Below are 21,792 nucleotides of genomic sequence, written 5' to 3' on the forward strand. Positions count from 1 at the left end.
CCTGCCCCGCCCCCTCCCGCCATTCCCGCGCTCGTGATTCGCGGAGGAGGCGGCGGCGGTGAGGGTCTGCGATTGGCTGCCGTTGGCGCGAACGCGTCGCGCGCGGCTGCGGTTCTGTGGCGACGGCCAAAAGGGGGGGGCAAAGGAACCGGCGGCGGCCTCGCCAAACGGTAGAGGCGTGCCCAGACAGGCAGCCGTCGGAAACCGGGAGCCGCGACGCCACACGCGCCGTTTCGACGAGTCGCCATCATGGCGGATAAGGAAGGTAGGCGAGCCGCGCTCTCCCGAGGGGAAGCCTCCGCCGGAACAGGCCCCGCGCCCGCCCTCTCTTCCCGCCCTGACGAGGAGTCCTTCATCCAATCCTGGCGCCGGTCCACCTGGCCCCGCCCCGAATCCCCGACGCCGCCCAATAGGGTACGCCGCGCGCGCTGGACCCGCCCTCTCCGACTCTTCCCCCGCGGCGGCAAGTCCGCGCTTCTGGGTCCCTCGGCGGCGGCTGCGAGTTCGCCGGGATGAGGCGGGCCGGGCTGCCCGATGGCTCAGGTAGGGGCCTGGCCGGGGGGAATCCCGGGGCGGGGGTGGTGGGCTCCCCGATGGTCTCCCGATTTCGCGGGGGGGGTTGGCGCTCCCCCCCCAACAATTTCCCCGGCACTTGAACCCCACGCCGGTCCGAGCCCCGCGGCAGTCGGGTCTCCGCCTTCCGGGGAAGCAACGCTGATGTCATGGCTGCCCCGGCGCCGACCGGGGGGGGGGGCGGAAGGAACGAGGCCGTTTTTCCCCCCGGCCTCTGGGCCTTTTTCCGCCTCGGCCTTTCTGGGCGGTTGCTCCTGGGGAGGGGGACGAGACGGGGTGGGGGGGAGGCTTCTTGCCGTTGTTGGCCCAGCGCAGCCCGGTCAGCTCCCCTCGGATGCTCTGGCAGCGAGAAGCCCCGTGAACATGCCTGGCTCTTCCACGCGCCTTGGTTGCTTTCCTTGAGACGAAGCGGACTGGGAAGCAGCACAGCTTGATAGCCGAGGAGGAGGAGGCCTTAGCCTGGAGGGAGCTCTTTGTTGTACTGCAGGCCAGAATCGCCTTTTCTTTCGGAGCATTAAAGAAAAATGACAATTTGACCCCCCTCCTATATTGTGTTCTGTCTTGTGAAAGAGACTGCCGAACTTTAATATTGATATTGTGGATAATAATTTCTAATCACAGGAAAAAAATGTGTCTCGGTGATAATTATCCAGTCAATAGTAAGCTCTATACATTAGTATAGGCTTGCATGTTTAATTACTACATTTTTTGCATTTCCTGATAAGGTTATGAGTGTACATAAATACTTTGCAATGTATAAAAAGTACCTTTTCCCTTCTATCTCATATTCTGAATAATTAACTTTACTAATAATTTATTTTCATGCTACTGTAAAATTAATTGGATTGCATTGATGTTATATTTTAGCTGCCTTTGATGATGCAGTAGAGGAACGAGTGATCAATGAAGAATATAAAATATGGAAAAAGAATACTCCCTTTCTTTACGACCTTGTAATGACACATGCCTTAGAATGGCCCAGCTTGACTGCTCAGTGGCTTCCAGATGTAACCAGGTAATTTTCTAAGAATTACAGTTTAACATGTATAAGTACTGAGCAAAGTGAAACTTTGTAAATATGCTGGAAAAGTAGCTATACCCATTATAGCATTAATTTAACTGAAAAGACCTTGCTCTTATTAACTCTAGGTGCCAATAATCTTTGCCTGCATGTGTTTCTTGCAGTCTGCTTGCTCCCTCCCTCCCTCCGCATAAAATTATAAATGCATTTAGTTTTCTAGTCCTCCTTACCAGATACTCATGCACAGTGCATTAAGTTCTATAGAATGGAATTGAGTTCGGACATGTGCATATTGAGGGTAAGACTTAAATGCGCACAATAGTCCTCACCATACTTTTAATTTTCTTTTGCAACTCTTTATTAACATATAGCAAATAGGGGTGAGCACAAAAAGTAAAACCTATTTTAAATCAGAATAAATCATGTTCCACAAGTTTTGCTAAATCATTATGGATGAGGTGTGCTTGGCAAAAACAATCTAAAATGTAGCTGTTGCAGAAAAAAAAACCCTCAGTCCTGGAAAAATAATGGTCAAATCTTCAAGATAGGCATAGCCAAGAAAGAGGAATCATGTGGAGTCTTGGGTCAGGCTTTTATATAATTAGAATGTTGTAACAGGAAGCTATCAAAGCCCCTCTCTAATTCATCTTAATGCTAAGGTGAACCAAGGTTGCTTGAATTTATTTCTCACATACCTTTTCTTATAATGCGTTTTTGGCCTTCTCTGAATCAGATGGCATTCAGTTACACAGCTCTTTCCTGTGTGGAATGGTACTTGGGCCCAAAAGAATTTTGCAAGAGATTCCTTTTTGTTTTTTCTACCCAGTGTAGCAGAAGAAATCTGGCTGGTCTCTTCTCCTACACCCACCCACCCCAAATAAATAGCCTGCCTTGTTTTTGAAAATGTATGAAATAGCCAGAGCTCTTGGCTCTTTCTTGCTTTTTTTTCTTAGCAAAATATTCTTATTACTTTAAGAATTAATTGCTCAAAGGATGCTTTTTCTTTGTAGTGTTCACTGACCCTATTTAATCAGTCTAGCTTTTCTTTTTTTCTTTTAAATTCAACCCGGTCTCATTTTTTAATGGCATTACAGACCCGAAGGCAAAGATTTCAGTATTCACCGGCTAGTTCTTGGGACACATACATCTGATGAGCAAAATCACCTTGTAATAGCCAGTGTTCAGCTCCCCAATGATGATGCCCAGTTTGATGCCTCACATTATGATAGTGAAAAGGGAGGTAAGAAAAAAAAATAAGTTTTTAGTTGTGGGTTTAGACCTATTATTTAAAACATGGCTTGTGTAATTGCATCTTGTGTGTACTTTTTGGCAGTACCTGATTTCTTGTTTTGGTTTTATTGACACATGGGTTAGGGTTAGGGTTAAAATCATTCAGCTATGTACAAATTAGGTTCATAATGAACATTGATAATGAGCTGATAGAAAATATTAAATATTGTAACACTATAAATATGAAATGTCAGCATTTTGATTTTTTTTTAGATAAGTCAATGGAAAGCTTTTAATGTCACATTTGCTTGAGCACAGTTTAGTAATCAGCAATAGTATTTTAGGCTGCTGTATTGCATTATTGCACTAGCTTTTATATTTTATATTTCTGTTCTCAATTCATATCCTCCGATGAGCAATAAAGTAGAGTTTATAAACCTTATCTTTATTTCCAGAATTTGGCGGCTTTGGATCTGTTAGTGGAAAAATTGAAATTGAAATAAAGATCAACCATGAAGGAGAAGTGAATAGAGCCCGTTACATGCCTCAGAATCCTTGCATTATTGCCACAAAAACTCCATCCAGTGATGTTCTTGTATTTGATTATACCAAACATCCATCTAAACCAGGTTTTTGCCTATTTCCATGTCTTTCATCTCCTGTTTGGAAATACAATCTTAAGAAAGTTATAATATGCCAAATAATTGCTATTTGAAAAGTAACATTTATGCATTCAGGCAAGTAGGAATAGCACATGATAGTGGTTACTAGGGAAGGATTTTGAGTAACTGTTTAATTATGTGGATCAACTAGATAGTCAAGTTTTCTCTACTTTAATTCCAACCTGAAGCAAAATTAATACTTTTCACAATAGTTATATGCTTGCTATTTGCATTTCCCTAGTGTTAAATGTTTTAAAAAATGAGAAGAAGTTGTTATTTTATTATATTTGTGCTTTTGCTCAGCCATTGCTTTCTTTGTAGATCCTTCTGGGGAGTGCAATCCAGATCTACGTCTTCGGGGGCATCAAAAAGAAGGTTATGGTCTGTCTTGGAATCCAAATCTTAGTGGACATTTGCTTAGTGCATCTGATGATCATGTGAGTAATTATGTGTTAGCACATCCCCATTACATGTATTAATTGCCAGGTAAATTATCCTAACCAAACACACTTTCTCTCCTTGTTTAAGACTATTTGCTTGTGGGACATAAGTGCTGTTCCAAAGGAAGGGAAAGTGGTGGATGCTAAAACTATCTTCACTGGTCATACAGCTGTGGTGGAGGATGTTTCCTGGCATTTGCTCCATGAATCTCTTTTTGGATCTGTTGCTGATGATCAAAAACTCATGATGTAAGCAAAGCAGTATTCTTTATCTCAAACTAAATTTCGGGTTTATTATTATTATTATTATTTACAAAGAGAAAAGGGTTTTGTTAATCACCCAACAATGTATATATTACTACCCTGTGAGAACAGTTTCTCCAACTGTATTTTCTTTTCGTTCTTTTTTAAAGCTGGGACACCCGTTCAAACAACACTTCGAAACCAAGCCATTCGGTGGATGCTCACACTGCTGAAGTGAACTGCCTGTCTTTCAATCCTTACAGCGAGTTCATCCTGGCTACAGGATCAGCCGATAAGGTACCTAATTAGAATTATGTGTAGTGTTTTGCCTTTAAATTCATGGTTTCAGTTTAGGGGTCTTTCTATTTAAATCAGCATATTACATAGGGTTTTTTTGGGGGGGGGGCATTGAAGCGGTATTGAACATATGATTTGCACTCTGTTGACTGCTATATATGAAATAAAAGGTAAATGTTTTAATTTGTCAAATTGTTTTGATCTTCCTGGACAGACTGTTGCATTGTGGGATCTGAGAAACTTGAAACTAAAGCTGCATTCCTTTGAGTCACATAAAGATGAAATATTTCAGGTAATTCACATAATGGGTATGGAATGCTTTGCTCTTAATCATTTGACAAGTTGGCTGTTTTTAAGAAGATCTTTTAAAAGTTCTACAATTAAAGCAAACATTTGGTTAATGCATTTTTTTTTTGCTCAAGGGGAGTGGCACAATAGTTCATTCGCCATTAAGCTTTTTTTGGCCAAATACCTAATCGTTCCAAGTTGTCATTAAGTGGGGATTACCTGTACTACAACAATATGTTTTGCATCATCTTACTCCACAGGTTCAGTGGTCACCACATAATGAAACTATTTTGGCCTCCAGTGGTACTGATCGCCGACTAAATGTCTGGGATTTGAGGTGAGCATCAAATTAGTCTAATGATGTGTGTATAAATTTTTATCAGGAATGGTTTTTATATAATGCAGCTGCTTCTTTTCTAGTAAAATTGGAGAAGAGCAATCTCCCGAGGATGCAGAAGATGGTCCACCTGAATTGCTGGTAAGTGGGTACTTTAATCCACTCAACCCAATACAGCACAATCACCCCAAACCCTAAAAAGAATAACACTAACAATGGTGGAATTCTGCTGGTTTAACAACTGGTTCGGTGATCACGCGCTTCTCGTGCAGAGTTTTAAGAATGCTTACCTTCCGCGTTACTGCTGGGGAGTAGCACAGCTGAGGCATGGCAATCCACTCTGCTGTGCGAATCAGGTGAGAAGATATAGGTCCGTATAGTGCAGGGGTAGGCAGGCGGGCCCACCTGATTGTTGGACCGAACCGATTCGCTCCCAGCTGATCGTTAGAACTACCGGTTCACCTGAACTGGTCTGAACTGGTAGAATCCCACCCCTGACTAATATATATCTAGAACAGATTACTACAAACAGACTACTACAACTCTACAGAGAACAGATTACTACAACCAGATGGAATCAGCGTAGCCAATTAAAGCCTTTCAAAATATCCTAAGAAAACCAAAAGATCCTGCAGCCCCAGAAGAAAAAACAGGAGCCATCTATAACATACAGTGTAATGACTACAATAGCCACTATGTAGGACAAACAGAAGACTGGCAGAATGTATCCATAAACACCAACCAGCAGTCAGAAGATGTGAAAACTCTTTAATTTCACAATTAACCATACTTTCAATTTGGAAACTGACCTACACCAAGCCAAATCCAAGAATGCTAGGGAATTTCTAGAAGCTTGGCACTCTGACAAACTAGCCATCAATAGACATAAACAATATCTACATTCTGTGCAAAAGAGAGAGTCAACGAGGCAAAAAGGGAACAAAAAGATCAAAACATCTCCCCACCAACAATCAGCATCCTGATGAGCATAGATTTACTGCAGGTTTAACGTCAGATCAACAATAAACCCAGTCATGGAACTGTCAAACAAGCCAACAATAAATAGCCCAACCAAAGACCCTCTAAAATCACCTCTACCAATATTCAGAGGATAAGCCACTAGAATATAAACTGAAAGCAAACCCCACTCCTTACTAGCACTGATTACCTAGTTGGGTAATGAAACATCTGCAAGAAAACAATCCACGCTCAAGAGAGGATCCTTCCTACTTTAATCTTACTACAGTACTATCTCTGCTACATTTTCCTGTTTGAAATTATTCCCCTCTCCATCTTTTATCCCAAAATTACAGTCGGTCTGACAGAACAACCTTTTGCCACCTTCTGTTATGATCTTTTTTGTCCTGAAATGTGCTTTCCAAATCTACTCTACAGTAAAAGAGGTAATAAAATAAAGTGAAGTGTATGGTTGAATGATGCTTGCTCATGTACCCTATAGAAGTATTAAAGATCAATACATTTTATATGGCCAAGTCTCTTGGATTTTATGAAGCCTATTTCTGATAGTATGCACCATTGCTATTGTGTATTTACGTCACTTTCTCTTGATTCTGATATTAGTTCATTCACGGGGGTCACACTGCAAAGATATCTGACTTCTCCTGGAATCCCAATGAACCCTGGGTAATTTGTTCTGTATCAGAAGACAATATAATGCAAGTGTGGCAAATGGTACGTATTTGACGGATTATTTCAAGGCTAAGCCAAAGTGCAAATTTTAGATGACTGTTCCATTACTTTTGTTAGTTTGCAAACTTTTAATCATTCCTTGCATGAACAATGTTGACCACAGAATTTTATGGCAATATTGGAAATATTATGGTAATGTCTATATAAAGAATGTGACATTCTAGGGCTGTGATGGCAAACCTATGGCACGCGTGCCACTGGTGGCATACGGAGCCATTTGTTAGGGCACACAAGGCGTTGCCCTGTCAGCTCTAGCGCGCTGACTAGCTGACTTTGGCCTTCTTTTGAGGCCATTTTTTGCCCTCCAGAGGCTTCCCTAAAGGCTCCGGAAGGCAAAAAACAGCCCTATGGCCAAACCAGAAGTCCATTCCTGAACTTCCGATTTGCCTGTAGGGCCGGTTTTTCGTGCTCCCGAGGCTTCAGGGAAGCTCCGGAGAGCCTCTAGGAGGGCGGGGGAGCTATTTTCACCCTCCCCAAGCTCCTAGGAAGCCTCTGAAATGCCTGGGGAGGGCAAAAAAATATGAAAAAATGCAGAGGGGGGAGCACTGGTCTTGCACGCAGAGAGGAAAAGCACGCACATGGGTAGCATGCCTGCGCACGACTCCCCTGCATTTCCCCCCACTTTTGGCACACTTCTAGGATATGCTTGTTAAGTTGCCTTATGCCAGGGCTATCAAATTCCTGGCCCATGGGCCGGATGCATCACACGCTGGCCATGACCACATCTGGTTTAGTGAAGTGGGGGGGAGTCCCAATATGTCACGTGACACTGCCATGACAATGAGTTTGTCACCCCTGCCTTATGCTAATCAAAGGAATTTATCACTGGTATTTGTGGAAAGAATAGAATCCTTATAATAGATACATAAACTGTGTTGCACATTTAAGCTGCTTAATGTTACCTATCACTGACACAATTAAGAATTGTGGAGTTCTTTGAGTTTCCTGAGCTTGGTGGCTTCCTTGCAGATGTTTCCTTGCAATTCACATTGATGTTACCTTGTTGGGTAAACAAGGTGAATTATAATGAAAGTCTGCAGACAAACCACCAGGCTCAGAGCACCAAGGACACCATTGCATCTGTTTTCTTCAGTTGGAATGGTTAACAACTGCCTTCAGAATTGGTCTGCTTTGCCTACCAAGTCAATATTTCCCTTTCTCTATTCATCTCCTATTTTAGGCTGAGAACATATATAATGATGAAGATCCTGAAGGAAGTGTGGATCCAGAAGGACAAGGATCCTAGACACGTGGCCCCTTTTATTTCTCTTTACTGCCCTCTTCCTGCCTTTTCTAACTATCCTAAAATTGACAATATTTGCAAGAAAGAAATCACACTGCATTCAACAGCTCATTTATGAATGCTGTTCATCTGAGAATGTAAAAGGTTGCTGTTGAATGTTGACAGATTCACCTTTTTTGACCATTTCTAAAGAATTTGTCAGTTATGCTAGTGTGAATATCTGTTGCCACAACTATAAGATTAATCTCTGATTTTTAAACAACAATACAAGGTATGCTCAAACTGTTGCAGTACAAGTTGCAGAGGGGATTCTCTTATAAATACTTTTGGTGCCCTCCAATAAAAGAATTGGGGTTACTTTTGTTCTCTACTCATCAAGTTCTTGCCGTAGGTAAATCCAATGCAGGCTCATCAATTCTCATTCTTACCTCTAGCTGCTGTCAGTGAGACTTTCTTCCTAGGTTTCTCTGTAGCATCTTGTTCCGTCTATCATTTTCCAATAAGGCATCTTAGGATGTTAGGATAAGAATGTAATATGGTGATAGCCTATATATCTGCACATTGCTTAGCTGTCTCTGTATCTTTCTTGAAATGTGTTTTATCTTTCATTTCTTGTTAATTGTTTTTATGTTTTAACTTGGGAGACCAAGTTGTAAAAGGTGTCTCAGCTGAGTGATAGATCGCAGACCTCATGCCCAGCTTTCTGGAATTGAACACTGGTAGCAGATATACATAATACAGAATGATGAAACTAGTTCAGTTTGCCTCTGAATATTTGCTGTGTGGATTTAACTGTTTCACCAGCAGCCAGTGTAACTTCATGAACCCTGTAAAAAACTTCAAGTTAAATAAATTCATTTTTTAATGTAAAATGTGACGTCTTTTTTTCTTCATTTGAACATGCATAGATTTTTTACCAAATTATATATTATTGAAAAGTTTGTCTTTTAGGTTTCTTAGGAGCTAGAGATACTCCTTGAGTTACTATCATAATTGAGCCTGGAACTACAACCCTAAATCATTCTGGTCACAAATTGAGGCATCACGTGATTGGACCCATTTTTTTGGAAATTTTTGTGGTTATTAAGTGAATTCCATGGACATTAAACAAATCTATTTTCCCCAATGTGTATTTTCTGCCAGAAATAAAAAGTGTCACAAATTATTTTCATGTGACTGTGGATGCTGCAAACAATTATAAAGGTGAGCCTGGTTGCAAAGCACCCAAAATGAGTGTGTGGTGCTGGGATGCAGGGTGTGGGTTCAGGGGAAGAAAAAGGTAAGTAGCTTTTTTTTTGGGGGGGGGGAGTCATGTAACTGAATGGTTGCTAAGTGACTATTCACATAGCTGAAGTTAATTGTTCTTAGCCATTGGGAATAAAAATTGAGTAATTATGTGTTACTGACTAAATCAAGATGGTCCTAATGTTGGAAGCTGCTTGGTTGTGCTTATGCAGCTTTTTTGCAACAGTTCTGTTCTTAGTAGTTCTGTTCCACACCACTTAGCAGCAGCAATTCCTGCAGTCCTGGTTGCTGTCACCTGGTGTTAGGGCAGACAATTTCCTGCCAGCTTCCTACAATCAAAATCTGGGGGAAGTTGCCAGTCCCAGGCTTGCAGGCAGGTGACCCACTGTGGGCTGGGGATGAGGGGGCACAGTGAGGGTGTGTGAGAGGTGCCCTGTGAGTTGGAGAGTCTTAAAACTTATGATTTTGGTTTTTATTTTTTTTATGCTCCTCAGAATCACTGAGTGGGTGGGCGTCCATATAAATTTGTCTTAAATAAACTTTTCCTGCTAGCCTCCTTGTTGACTTTTCTGGAGAAGTGTACAAGGTTGGTTGCAAATGGTGATCATGGTGTCCTTAGCAATTGGTTGTAAGTGCACATAGTTTGCCAATCACCCAAGTTGCAATCCTGTGATTGTGGGGCTGCTGGGACAGCCAGCAGTCCAATGACTGGTCATAACTACCATTCAGGTGGTGTCATAATGGTTGACACCATTGGAATGGTTGCTGATCGAATGTCATAGATTGAAAAACCCCTATAGGAAAGCAGTTCTTATATGAAGTTTCCTTCACTATTCATAAGCAAGTTTTATACAGAAAGTTAAATATTGACACAAAGTTTTTGACATGTCATGTGAGTATTTTTTTACAGTTGTTGATAATGCTTATCTAGTCTGTTAACATCAAATCTGTCATAATGGCCACATCTCAAAAATCATCCTTTTTGACAGTAAAAATGCACACTCATTCTAGAAATCTTGCTTATTGGTTGCTACCGGTATTAGTTGGATGGAGTCCATATTGGTAAGCAGAGGGAAAGATGGCTCTGCATAGGATTCAGTCTTCATCTTCCTTCACTTCCGATTTGCAGAGTTGCCCGTACATTTCTAAGCAGCCTCTGTGAGAATTGAGAATTGGTTACACAGTTGCATCAGTTCTATGTTACAAAAGACAATATATTGCAAAATAACATTTGCTCTAGAGGTGCTTTGCACATAAACTCTTGTAGATCCTACATAGAAGAAAACTTGACAGTAGAAAAGTTATATAACCATTTTTATATCAAAGCAAGATATTTTTATCTATCGATGCAATGGTTAGTACTGCAGCCTACTTCTGATCACCGGCGGCCAGCAATTTGGCAGATTGAATCTCACCAGGCTCGAGGTTGACTCTTCCATCCTTCCAAGCTGGGTAAAATAAGGACCCAGATTGTTGGGGGCAATATGCTGACTCTGTAAACCGCTTAAGAGAGGGCTATAAAGCACTGAAGCAGTATATAAGTCTAAGTGCTATTGCTATTTGTTATAATTTGAATATTGTATCAAAAATCCTGTCTGTACACAATATATTTAGATTATATGCTAATTATGCCGCCATGGTTTATACTGTTGGTATAGTAAGAGTGGCTATTAGGCTACACTCCTAGCACAAAGGCCAAGGAAGTAAGCTACAAAGGTACTACGAAGGTAGAAAAAATAGGAAATCAAGATTCCTGGCTCAAAAGTGTTATTTTCAAACCCTTAATTTGCTTTTACGTGGATACGGATCAAAGAAGTGAAACCTACTTGTAAATGGACAGTTCTTGATGTAAACTGGCTTTCAGTTCTTCCAATTCTTGGTTCTTTCGTTGCTGAAGTTGAACTCCAGTCTTCAGTTCCCTCATTCTGTTTTCCATCTCCTCCACTTGCTCCTGTGAGCAAAAAAGACAGGTAATCCTCAATTTACAACCAGAGCTGGGATTGTGTTGCTAGGCAAAATTTGGCAACATATTTTGCCAGAGTTGTTAAATGAATCATGCTGTTAAGCAAATCAAGCTTTGTGTCAACTTCTAAAGCATTGCCATGACTATTATCAGGCTGGCATGGAAGGGAAAATTCCATGCATGCTTTCGGCCGGAGTCAATCTCATGTCTACAGCCTAGTTGGAGAATATGAATTATGACGCAGGACAGAAGGGAGGAGATACAGGGGGTAAAGTGCAAACGCAATTAAGTGAAAGCAGTTTCAGCTCCACAGGAGTCCACACCAGAATGTCAATCCTAATAAATGATTGGATTTATTTTGAACTTTGTCTGGAGGCTCGTAAATTAATTAGGTCATCTTCTGGGAACTTCACACTTGTTTGTCAGAATTCAGCTGGGACAATCATAAATGCAGCACACTGCAACCATAAATACATACCAGTTGCCAAGCCCCCAAATTCTGATGCTGCATAGGTTGTGTGAGGCCTGAGAACTTTTTCAGTGCCTTTGATTTGGAAGCATCGCTAAACAAATGGCAAGCTGAGGACTATACTGGTATGTAAATTATCTTTTTAAAAAGAAAGCTTTAAATTCTTCATGGTGACCTTATGTTGCAGTCAAGATGGGCTTTGCAATATTAAGGAGCAGCCCCTTGGGTGTGAACTTGGGCGATGGACAAGTGAACTGGAATGGACACTTGCAAACCCACAATGCCAGTCCTGGAGGCCATCCTTTTCTTTGGATCTTCAGGGCTGCCACACTCGGTGGAGGGGCATGCTGTGGGAACTGGGAGGGAGGTGAGATGTATAGCTATAACAACATTCTTTCACTGGGAGGCAAGGATGTTCAGCCTGCACCTGGAGAGGCATGACTGGGAAGCAACTCCAGTTAGGATGGTGACCTGACTGGACCTTGTGATGGACATGTGGGTGCAGGGGAAGAGACTGACTTTCCTTCGGGTTTTCCCAGATGTGCCTGCCACGGAGTCTTACTTGGTTGGGGATGTTACTTGGAACCCTGACACAGGAGATTTACAGTACATGCCTTTTTAGTCAGCCAAATCACATGCCACATCCTTCATGGAATCTATAACCTTATAATAATTTGAATAAATTATAGGTGTTCCTTGTTGGGTAAACCACAACTGGGACTGACAACTCGGTCATTAAAATGGTCAATAAATGGAACTGTGACTCCTCACAATCTTTGCTTTACAGACCTGTTAAAGGCATAAATATGAGGTCTGGTTGTAAAATTAACTGCATAATCTCATGTGCTCATTAAAAAAGGCAGCATGCTAAATGAGAATTGCCTCTTTGTCTCATTTAAATTAACATTTGGTTTTAAATTGATCAATCAGTCTGAGCAGCTGTCAAAAGTTTAAAAAATGCACAAAACGACCACAGTAATCTGAAAATAAAATGGCTGCCAAACAGGCTCCATAGTAAGAAGCCCTAACCCCAAAAGGCATTCACAGCGCTAGCTCTCAGATGTTCTATTTTTTGTTTTGAAAATGCATGAAAACAAATGTAGCTGTGAGCAAGGATTATATAAGCCCAAATCAAAGTTTATACCAGAGGTCTTCAAACTTGGCAATTTTAAGACTTGTGGACTTCAACTACCAGAATTCTCCAGCCAGCTCTGAGGAGCCCTGGTTTATACAATAATACGAAAACTTTAAAAGTTTTTAAAAGTGTGAGTAATTACATAAATGGTGAAATAATTTTGCCAATACCTTAATTACAAGTCTGCTTGTAGAATTGATGCGATTCACTATTTGCTTTAAAAGTTTTACCATCATGAGATTAAATGATTTTGTTCATTCTAATTATTTTTTGCACATAAAAGATATTAAACTGCTTTAAAGATACGTTACTAACGAAACACTATAATCATTTTATGCTGATGTTTCTTGATACAGATAATTCTTGGCAGGATGACAATTGGAGATGGGCTTTCGTTGTTAAGCAAGGCAATTGTTAACTGAATTGCACCTGATTTTACAAACTTTGTTATTGGTTCAGCTTCCCCCAATGACTTTGCTTGTCAGACTTTGCTGGCTGGGAAGTAGCAAAAGGCGGATTGCATGGGATGCACCGCAACCATCACAAATACATACAGGTTGCCAAGGGACTGAATTTTGATCAGATGACTGGTAAGACTGAAATAGTTGTCAGGGCAAGGACTGGTCATTGTTTTTTTTCAGTGTCATAATTTCGGTCATTAAATGGCAGTAAGGACCGCCTGTATTGAGGGCGTTGGCTTGACAGCCCTTGGGGCTCTTTCAGGTGCACATGTGGCTTGTTAGTTGTAGTCTGTTCCTGAAAAGAAATGTTGAATCTGGTCCATCTCAAAACTCTTTATTATCCTGATGTCCCCCAGATCCAGGGTTCCTTCAAAGTCCTCACTGGCTGAAGATGTTACAGATCAGTCCTATTCATAGAAAGCAAAATGTGCTTTTGTGGCCACAAAAATAGGCCATTATTTATCTACTCTCCAGAGAGGAGTCAGATCACATGGTTTTAAAATCTCACTGAACAAGTAAATAGCTTTTCCTAAACCTGCTAGTTTTTCCTTTTTGAAGAAAGAGTTTGAATAATTGAAGAAGAGGAATAAAGTTTCCTCAGAAAAGGAGACCCCTGTTGGAATTTTGACTCTGTTGGAGTTACATTCCCTATGATCAGCAAGCCGTGCCAGATTCGAAAAGCTGCTCTAAGCAGAAAAAGACGTCAAAAATGAATGTATTCGGAAGTTCCATTGTTCCACAACACCTGCCCCCTACATAGCGTTGTGGTCTGCCACCAAACATACTGCATATAAGACAGTCCGTCTCTGGAAAGAACTTGTCTCCCTGCCTCTGCTACTGAACCGCACACAGCCCCAGCCCAGCCGAGCTGTGAGGAAACCGAGCTTGATGGATGGCAGGGAGTTGTGCTTCTACACCACCACCACCACCCCCGTTTAAAATAACTTCCTCAGCCTAATAAAGAGGCAGCTCCATCATGAATTGCAGATTATTTTCTCATGGACCAACATGATTATAGTTCCTTTGTAAACTGAATGTAAGCTTACAGTGCCTTTGAGGAAAGCATGGGATAATTTCTTTAGATAGTCATGTATAGATAAGAAACGTTTAAGGTTTGTTAGTCAAGATAATCCCAGAGTTATGTCTAAGCAGGTGGCATAGAAAATGATAAGCTTTTCTCTGGCTTGCTTCATATAACTTGCTACACCATTACGACTGTCATATTTGGTTTTGATTTGTGCGTCAAAGATGGGACCATAGTTTCTCTTACAATACAGATAATCCTTGGTTTAAAACAATGTGTTGTTTGAAGTTACAACAGCACTGAAAAAAGTGGTTTATGACTGGACCTCACACGATTATCACAGTGACCTACAGTCACATGATCAAAATTTGGGTACATGACAACTGGCAAGTATTTATAAAAGTTGCAGTGTCCCGGCATCATGTGATCGCAATTTGCAACCTTCCCTGCCGGTTTCTGATAAGAAAAGTTGATGGGAGAAGCCAGATTTGCTTAATGATGATGTGATTCATAAAAAAGATTGCAGATTTTCTTAATAACTGGCAAAAAAGTTCATAAAATGGGGTGTAACTAATTTAATAATCACCTTGCTCAACAATGGAAATACTGGTGCCAATTGTGGTTGCAAGTCAAGAACCAACCTGTAAATGTTGCAAAGCAAGCATCCCACCTGGGGGGGGGGGGGGGGGCAGACTCAAATGGGACATCTAGACTCACTAGGTGAGCACATGAAGGCCAGCCTGGCACTCCCCCAGAAGGCCTTTGAGACTTGAGGCTACAATAAAGTAGCTAGATTGAACCTGCAAACAAAACTCCTTTTGCCCTGCCAAGCTACCTTGCCAGGCGAGTGCTGCATCAAATGGCCTAGCAGCTAACTGAAAGAGGGTGGGTGGAAGCCATAAGGTTTACCTTGTATTGCAGGACCTCTTCATCGCGCTTTTGCTTTATCAGCAAAATCTGTTCCTCCAGGTTCCTGTTTTGCAGTAGCAACTTGCTGACTTCTCCCTGCAGAGGCCTCAGGGTCTCCTTCAGTCTGTGGATTTCACTCTGTGTCGTTTGCAAGGCTTTGCGGCTGGCTTCTCTCCTTTCCAAGAGGCGCATCAGCTTCGGTTCGTAATGCTCCTCCAAGCACTGACGGTTCTCCAGTACAAAACTCTCAAATTCCATGGAAAGCCGCCGGCTCTCTTGGAGGTGACGGCTGCTCCTCTCATGCCGTGGAGTCTTCAGCCTCTGCCTAAAATGTTCCTTCTCTTCCTCACAAGTCTCTCTCAACTGGGACAGTTCTTCTGAGAGCTGGCTGACTCTGTTTTCCAGTTCTTTTCGGTAGTCCACGTGCTGAGTGACTTCGTACCTCCTGGTTTCCAGCTGATACTGGCAGGCCACGCATTCCCGCGTCACCCTAAATAGCTTCTGCTTCACCTGTCGAACCTCATCCCACAGGTTATCCTTCTCCAGCTCTACTTTGGCATGGAGCCTGTAGGCTTCCAGAATCTCTTCGTGGGCCCGTTGGAGTTCCTTGAGAGCCGGCTGGCGTAAGAGAGTGAGTTCCTTAATGAGACAGTCCCTCTCCTCCTCTAGTTGTTCAACTGCTTCAATGCATTGCTGGAAACGGTCTCCTAGATCTTCCACCTCCACATGTTGGCTCTCAGCAGTAGACAAGTCTTGGCAAGTCATGGACTCTTGAGGCCCCAGTGAGGCCCCAGTAATTTCTGGGTTTTGTTGGAACTGAGCACTAATGGGGTCCCTGTAGAAGAACTCAGGGACATTTTCTTGGTTAAATTCTGGCAGAGTTCCTACACCGGCAATATTTGGCTCCAAGGTTTCTTCACTATTCTGCTCCACTGGAAGTTCAAAATCTGCCATTTCTTTCTTGTCTTGAAAAGAGAAAGGAAACTGAATCAGATCTCGAGAAAGAGAGGTATCTTTGTACTACACAGATGCCATAGCTTTGTATTGTAAATAGAGAAGGAAAGTGGGGATTTAAAGACATTAAATCAAAAAGTCATAGAAAGACTTTTGAGGGCATTATTTAAGAAAGGAGAATTTGAAAAGGAATCACAGTGGCATGGCATTTCTGCTGTTAAAATATTTTAAAAGCTTTATTGCCCAGCAGTTCTGTTTTGATTTACAGCGCTTTAAAATAAAATCCTTTTTCTGAGTAATTGGCAAGAGGCTGGTCTTGCATCCCAGGGCCCTTTCCTGATCCCTTCCTCACAAAACTCGAAACAGCCATTATATTATTTGGCCAAGTCTGCTCTAGGCCATCATCTGTACAGCCTCCATATGTTGTCATCCTGGAACAGGGAACGTTCTCAGCAAAATGATTAACTTTTCAGTTTCTGGTAAAGGTGTAATGCAGAGGAGAGACTGGAGCAGACAGAATTTCTTAAATACTTTCTGACAAGTTAGTTGGGGGAAAGTATAAAAACATCCCAACCCCATGAGTACCTGCCACACAAACACAAGCGTGTGACCTTTATTTGCCCATATTTTGTCAACTTATATGCCACTCGTTTCCCTTTTTTTAGGTAGCACATGGGTTTAGAAGAATTTTCTTTTCCAAACTCTCTCTGTGTTGCATTCTTCACCAGCAGGTGCCTGTGGGTTATTACAAGTCAGTCTCACTGGAGACTAATATAGAAAGGGCAGAGAATATGGACAGGTAACTTTCAACTTATAACCATTCATTTAGCAATCACATGAAATTATGACAGCGCTGAAAAAAGTAACGTACAACCGATCCTCACACCTACAACCATTGCAGCATCAACTTCAGCACTCAGCAACCAGCCATGTATTTACAATGGTTGCAGTATCCCGGGGGGGGGGGGGGTGTAATGTGATCACTTCCAACAAGCAAAGTCAATGGGGGAAGTCAGATTTGCTTAATGACCATGATTCACTTAACTGAGGTGATTTGCTTAACATGCATGGCAAAAAAGTCATAACATCAGGTATGACCCACTTAACAACCACCTTGCTTAGCAACAGAATTTCTAGTCCCAATTGGGTTTGTAAACCACGGACTAACTCTGTATTGATTTTTCCCTAGAATACAGTGGTTGTGCATTAATATAATATCTGGTCTATGAATCTTTAAATTAGCAGATATTGTAAATATTCTACCCTTCTAAAGTCCTCTCCCAGCGAGGGGTCTTTGGGAAGAGAGGAAATAAGAGATTTCTTTGGGCTAAGGAATTCTTGCTGAAGGTCGTCAAGGAAGCAAGGACTTTAGAAACAGATCTAGACCACAAGCCTCATTCCCCCAGCCAAATCCCAGGAGATCCAAGACTAGTGAAGTGAACAGGGTGGGGGTGGAGGGTCATATACAGATCTTACATTACTATTTTTGACAGTTTTAATTCTGCTGCTCATGCCCGTCTATTGCTTTGCTCAGCTCAATGGCTGCCAATGCGCACAGGTGGCAAATTAAGCCTCATGCAATGATGCAGCTATTGTCCTAAGTTTTTATTCAGATAAACATCTTTTACTTTTTGCAAGTGTTGAGTTTTGATTAGCTGCGTGGCATCCACTGCTGGGATTCCTAACCCTGTTATGATAGGTGAGATCTCTTTGGTTTGAGGAATCGGCAGTTTCTCTTCTGTCAATAAACATTGGCAGCTGTTTTGAGGTTGGAGTCTTTATGTGGAAAAATATTGCCGGTTGCTTCAAATGTTTGTGTGGTCACCCAACCCATCTTGCATGGAAGGACTGTGGTCTGAGCAGAAGAGCGAGATAATTAGCACGACTGAAAGTATTTTGGTGCCCGAGACATAAATGTATATGTTCTCCTTACCTTGGCAACATTTTCAAGCTAAATATTGATCCAACCCATTAGTGGTTCTAAGATGTTACGTGATTTATTTAGCATTGCTGGCTAGGAATCCAGCAAATTTTAATCTCAGTGTATCTGGACAGTGCCAGATTTGGGAAACCTGAGTCAGTGTTATGTAATTCCAAATATTTAAGCATCCTCCAATTTATGTGTGGGTTTTTCCAACTTCTACCTCTCAAACTGTTTGCATTTCTTTCCCTATTCTTCTAATCCTCCCTTAGCCCATAGTAGGATTAAACCAAAATAGAGAAAACTACAGTATTGTTTTTCTTCTTCCCATTTTGCCTTCATTTTCTTCCTCTTCCATCGTTTCTCTCACACCTCAACTTGACCGTAATTCATGCCCGACAGAAACTCTTCGGCTCCCTTCTCAGGAGACATCAGGAAGCCAAACCTTTTTTTTTGCCAGCTCCAAATCCACCTGGTGCATTGGAGTTTCTGGTTCGGAGGGGAGGCTGGGGATTATCGGCAAACCAGAAAATTCCACTAAGGACGGGAAAGGAGTTGAAAAGTGAGTCGGGAGGAGGAACCTGTGAGCAGGGAAGGCAGGAGCTGCATATGGGAGGCCACCCCGCAAAGTAACAAGTACGGAGGTATGAAAGGCACAAATCAAACATTTAGCCATGAAACGGGCGATTAAATTCTAGCAAGGATTTTATGGCACCGACAAATCTGAGCAGTTTAGTCGGGCTTGAGAGCAGCCTCCGCCGCCGCTGCTGGGAACTGACTAATGACTGAAGCGCCACTGCTTTCTCGGGCGAGGAGGCTGCGCCCGCGTGAATCAGCAAGGCGGCGGCGAAACTCCATATGACGGCGGCCACGGCAAAAGTCTCTCGGGACCGGAGATTCCCCGGGCGGTGCTGGGGACGGAGCCCGAAGTCCGGTTGCTCCGGGCGGACGGCCGAGCAGGTGCCGAGCCCGCCAGCGGCCGGACGAGGCGCCCCCCTCCCCGCAGCGGCCGCCCAGACGAGCCGGGGAGGAAAGAGGCGAGCAGGAGAGGAGGGGCCCCGGCAACAGGTGGCCGCACAAGGGCCGCCTGGCCTTCCACTCCCTCGGGAGAGCGAGCGGGCAGCTGACTTCCACGCGCGGCCGGCCGAGGCCCTGGCCTGGCGGAGGGGCCGAGCCCCGCGAGCCTCCGCCGAGGCGGGGGAGCGGCAGGCGAATCGGCCCCTTTTCCCAAATAAGGCCGCTTCCCCCCTCGGCCAGCCCGCCCTCGGGGCTCCAGAGCGGGCTTGCAGGCGAAGGGCCCCTCTCGGGAGCCACACCCGACCTCCGAAGGCGCCCGCAGCCCCCGCTGCCCCCGGCGGCTGCACCGCTGGCCCAAACGCCCCCTGGTAGCTCCCGGTCGGCGGGGCCGATTCCCCGCGGGGCTCGGAGGGGCGGCGGGAGTCGTGCAGTTTCTTTTCCCGCCGCAAGTTTTCCGAACAGCCGCGCCTGCCCCTCTCCTCCCCTGCAGCGTCCCCGGCCCCTTCGACCCTGCCCTAGCGCCCCCCGCCGCCCCTCGCCCGGAGCCCCGCGCGCCAGCCGCTGCTCACCTGCCGCTCCGGCACTGGCGCCTGGAGCCGCCGTTATTAATAAGCAGGAGCAGAAACCCGAAGCCCGCCGCGCGGCCCCCCATCGGCCGGAGGGAGGAGCCTGGGGAGGGAGGCGGGGCCGGGCGGGGGGGGCGACTGCGGTGCTTCTCACCCTTGGGGGGATCCTGGGCGGGGAGCCTGAGGGGCCCGTGGAACGCAGGGCTGGCAGGAGAACCGCGTGACGGAATCTGGTCGCATCTTTTCCAGTTGGACTTTCCCAGGAAAGCTGCAGGGGTCTCGCATAACAGGCCAAGAGGACTTAGAAGAAGGTCTCTAGGCGAGATGGGGGCGGCATGTCGAATAACAGAGGTGGAAGGGACCTTGGAGGCCCTCTAGTCCAACCCCCAGCTGAAGGGCATTCCAGACACAGGGCTCTTCAGTCTCTTCTCTAAAGCCTACATGATGGAGCACCCACAACTTTTTTTTTCAAATATACTTTTTTATTTTCCATTTTCATAACATATAATCATGTGTATACTATTACATAGCCAATATCCTATTGTATTAAGTAGTAATTACATCAGTTCCTCTTGTCATCTACGCCCAGAAAGATAAAAACCCATTATTAGCTCTTCTGCTCTCCATACACCTCTTTCTTCTACCTCTCTCCTACCTCCTTTCTTCCCTCCATCATCCTTTTCTACTCTACTTCCCCTTCCTTTCTCCTTCTCCTCACTCTTCATTCCACTCCTCCTTATCCTCCTCATCTTCCCCCCTTATCCTCTCTCCTATCCCTCTCTTCCTATCTTTCTTCTCTCCTCTGTTTCCCACTCTTCCTCTCATTCACTTGGTGTATTTCAGCTTCTGAGCAAACTCCCTTCTATGTTGATGGTATTTATGCTTCCATATCAATATACTTAACATATCTTAGTTTTAAAGAAAAAATAAGAGAAGACAGTATACATGTGCAATCATATTACTTTAAAATCTAACACCCCTCATCAAGCCTAATATACATCCCTCCCTCCCACCCTCCCCCCCCCCCCGACTTCCCAGAACCCATACATGGTATAAATCTTTAACAAAAACAGTCTAAAATATATTTGAAAAAAGAATGGAAAATTGATACATCTTTACATTGAACTTAGCTTCTCCTTGCTAGGCTAACTTTAAACAATTTATATCATTCCTGATCTTAATCATAAGCTATCTGGAATTTCTTAGTCCCATATTTATTTTGTATATAATCGATCCATTTTCTCCAGTCTCGTTTATATCTCTTGTTTGAGTGGTCCTTAAGATATGCAGATATTTTAGCCATCTCGGCTAAATTTGTGACTTTCAATGTCCATTCTTGAATTGTAGACAAATCTTCCTTCTTCCAGTATTGCGCCACCAACAATCTAGCTGCAGTTATTAAGTGCAAAATCAAATTAATCTCTACAGCTGTACAATCAGTAATTATACCTAACAAAAATAACTGAGGGATAAACTTTATCCTTTTTTAAAGAACATTTTGCATAATCCACCATATTTTTATCCAAAATGCCTTAACCTTTTTGCAAGTCCACCATGTATGAAAATATGTAGCGTCGAGAGAATCACATCTCCAGCATTTGGGTTGTAAGTTCGGATACATAGAAGCCAACTTTTTAGGATCTAAATGCCATCTATAAAACATCTTATAAAAGTTTTCTCTCAAGTTTTGGACTTGTGTAAATTTTACATTTCTTACCCAGATCCTTTCCCATGTATCCAACATTATTGGTTCTTCAATATTTTGAGCCCACTTTATCATACAGTCTTTAACTAATTTTGTTTCGGAATCCATCTGTATTAATACATTGTATAGTCTCTTTATATGCATTAAGCTTTGATCTCTTATTTGTTTAAATAATTTATCCTCGACTTGCATAAAACCAATTTTTTTATCTGTTTTCCACCTGGCCTGTAGCTGTCCATACTGGAACCATGTTTGAATTACCTTTTCCTCTTTTAATTCATCCAAGGATTTTAGTTGTAATACACCCCTTTCTAGGGTAAGAAGCTGTCTGTAAGTAATTATATCCTGTTTTTGTACTATGTTCATATTTTCTATTGCA

General features: G+C 43.1%; 2 protein-coding genes across 3 annotated transcripts; one reads left to right on the plus strand and one right to left on the minus strand.

The window, feature by feature from the left end:
- The first annotated feature begins 129 nt into the window (after positions 1–129).
- On the plus strand, positions 130–8,916 carry RBBP4 (RB binding protein 4, chromatin remodeling factor). 2 transcript variants are annotated; one of them, XM_032227940.1, is made up of 12 exons: positions 130–265; positions 1,441–1,588; positions 2,689–2,834; positions 3,280–3,453; positions 3,808–3,923; positions 4,015–4,175; positions 4,340–4,466; positions 4,681–4,758; positions 5,015–5,091; positions 5,175–5,232; positions 6,673–6,783; positions 7,982–8,916. In XM_032227940.1, exons 1-12 carry the CDS (start codon positions 250–252, stop codon positions 8,045–8,047), a joined length of 1,278 nt encoding a protein of 425 aa, XP_032083831.1. In that variant the 5' UTR covers positions 130–249; the 3' UTR covers positions 8,048–8,916. The 2 variants fall into 2 exon arrangements, with proteins under 2 accessions (XP_032083831.1, XP_032083830.1); XM_032227939.1 differs by lacking the exon at positions 130–265 and adding an exon at positions 436–543.
- Positions 8,625–19,827, minus strand: SYNC (syncoilin, intermediate filament protein). Its single transcript, XM_032227942.1, has 4 exons — positions 19,712–19,827; positions 15,251–16,215; positions 11,116–11,240; positions 8,625–10,445 (listed from the first exon to the last, which is right to left on the minus strand). The coding sequence occupies exons 2-4, from the start codon at positions 16,202–16,204 to the stop codon at positions 10,385–10,387; spliced, it is 1,140 nt and encodes a 379-aa protein (XP_032083833.1). The 5' UTR covers positions 16,205–16,215; positions 19,712–19,827; the 3' UTR covers positions 8,625–10,384.
- Between the last annotated feature and the right edge of the window lie 1,965 nt (positions 19,828–21,792).

Source organism: Thamnophis elegans, chromosome 12, assembly GCF_009769535.1.
Source record: "Thamnophis elegans isolate rThaEle1 chromosome 12, rThaEle1.pri, whole genome shotgun sequence".
Lineage (NCBI taxonomy): Eukaryota > Metazoa > Chordata > Lepidosauria > Squamata > Colubridae > Thamnophis > Thamnophis elegans.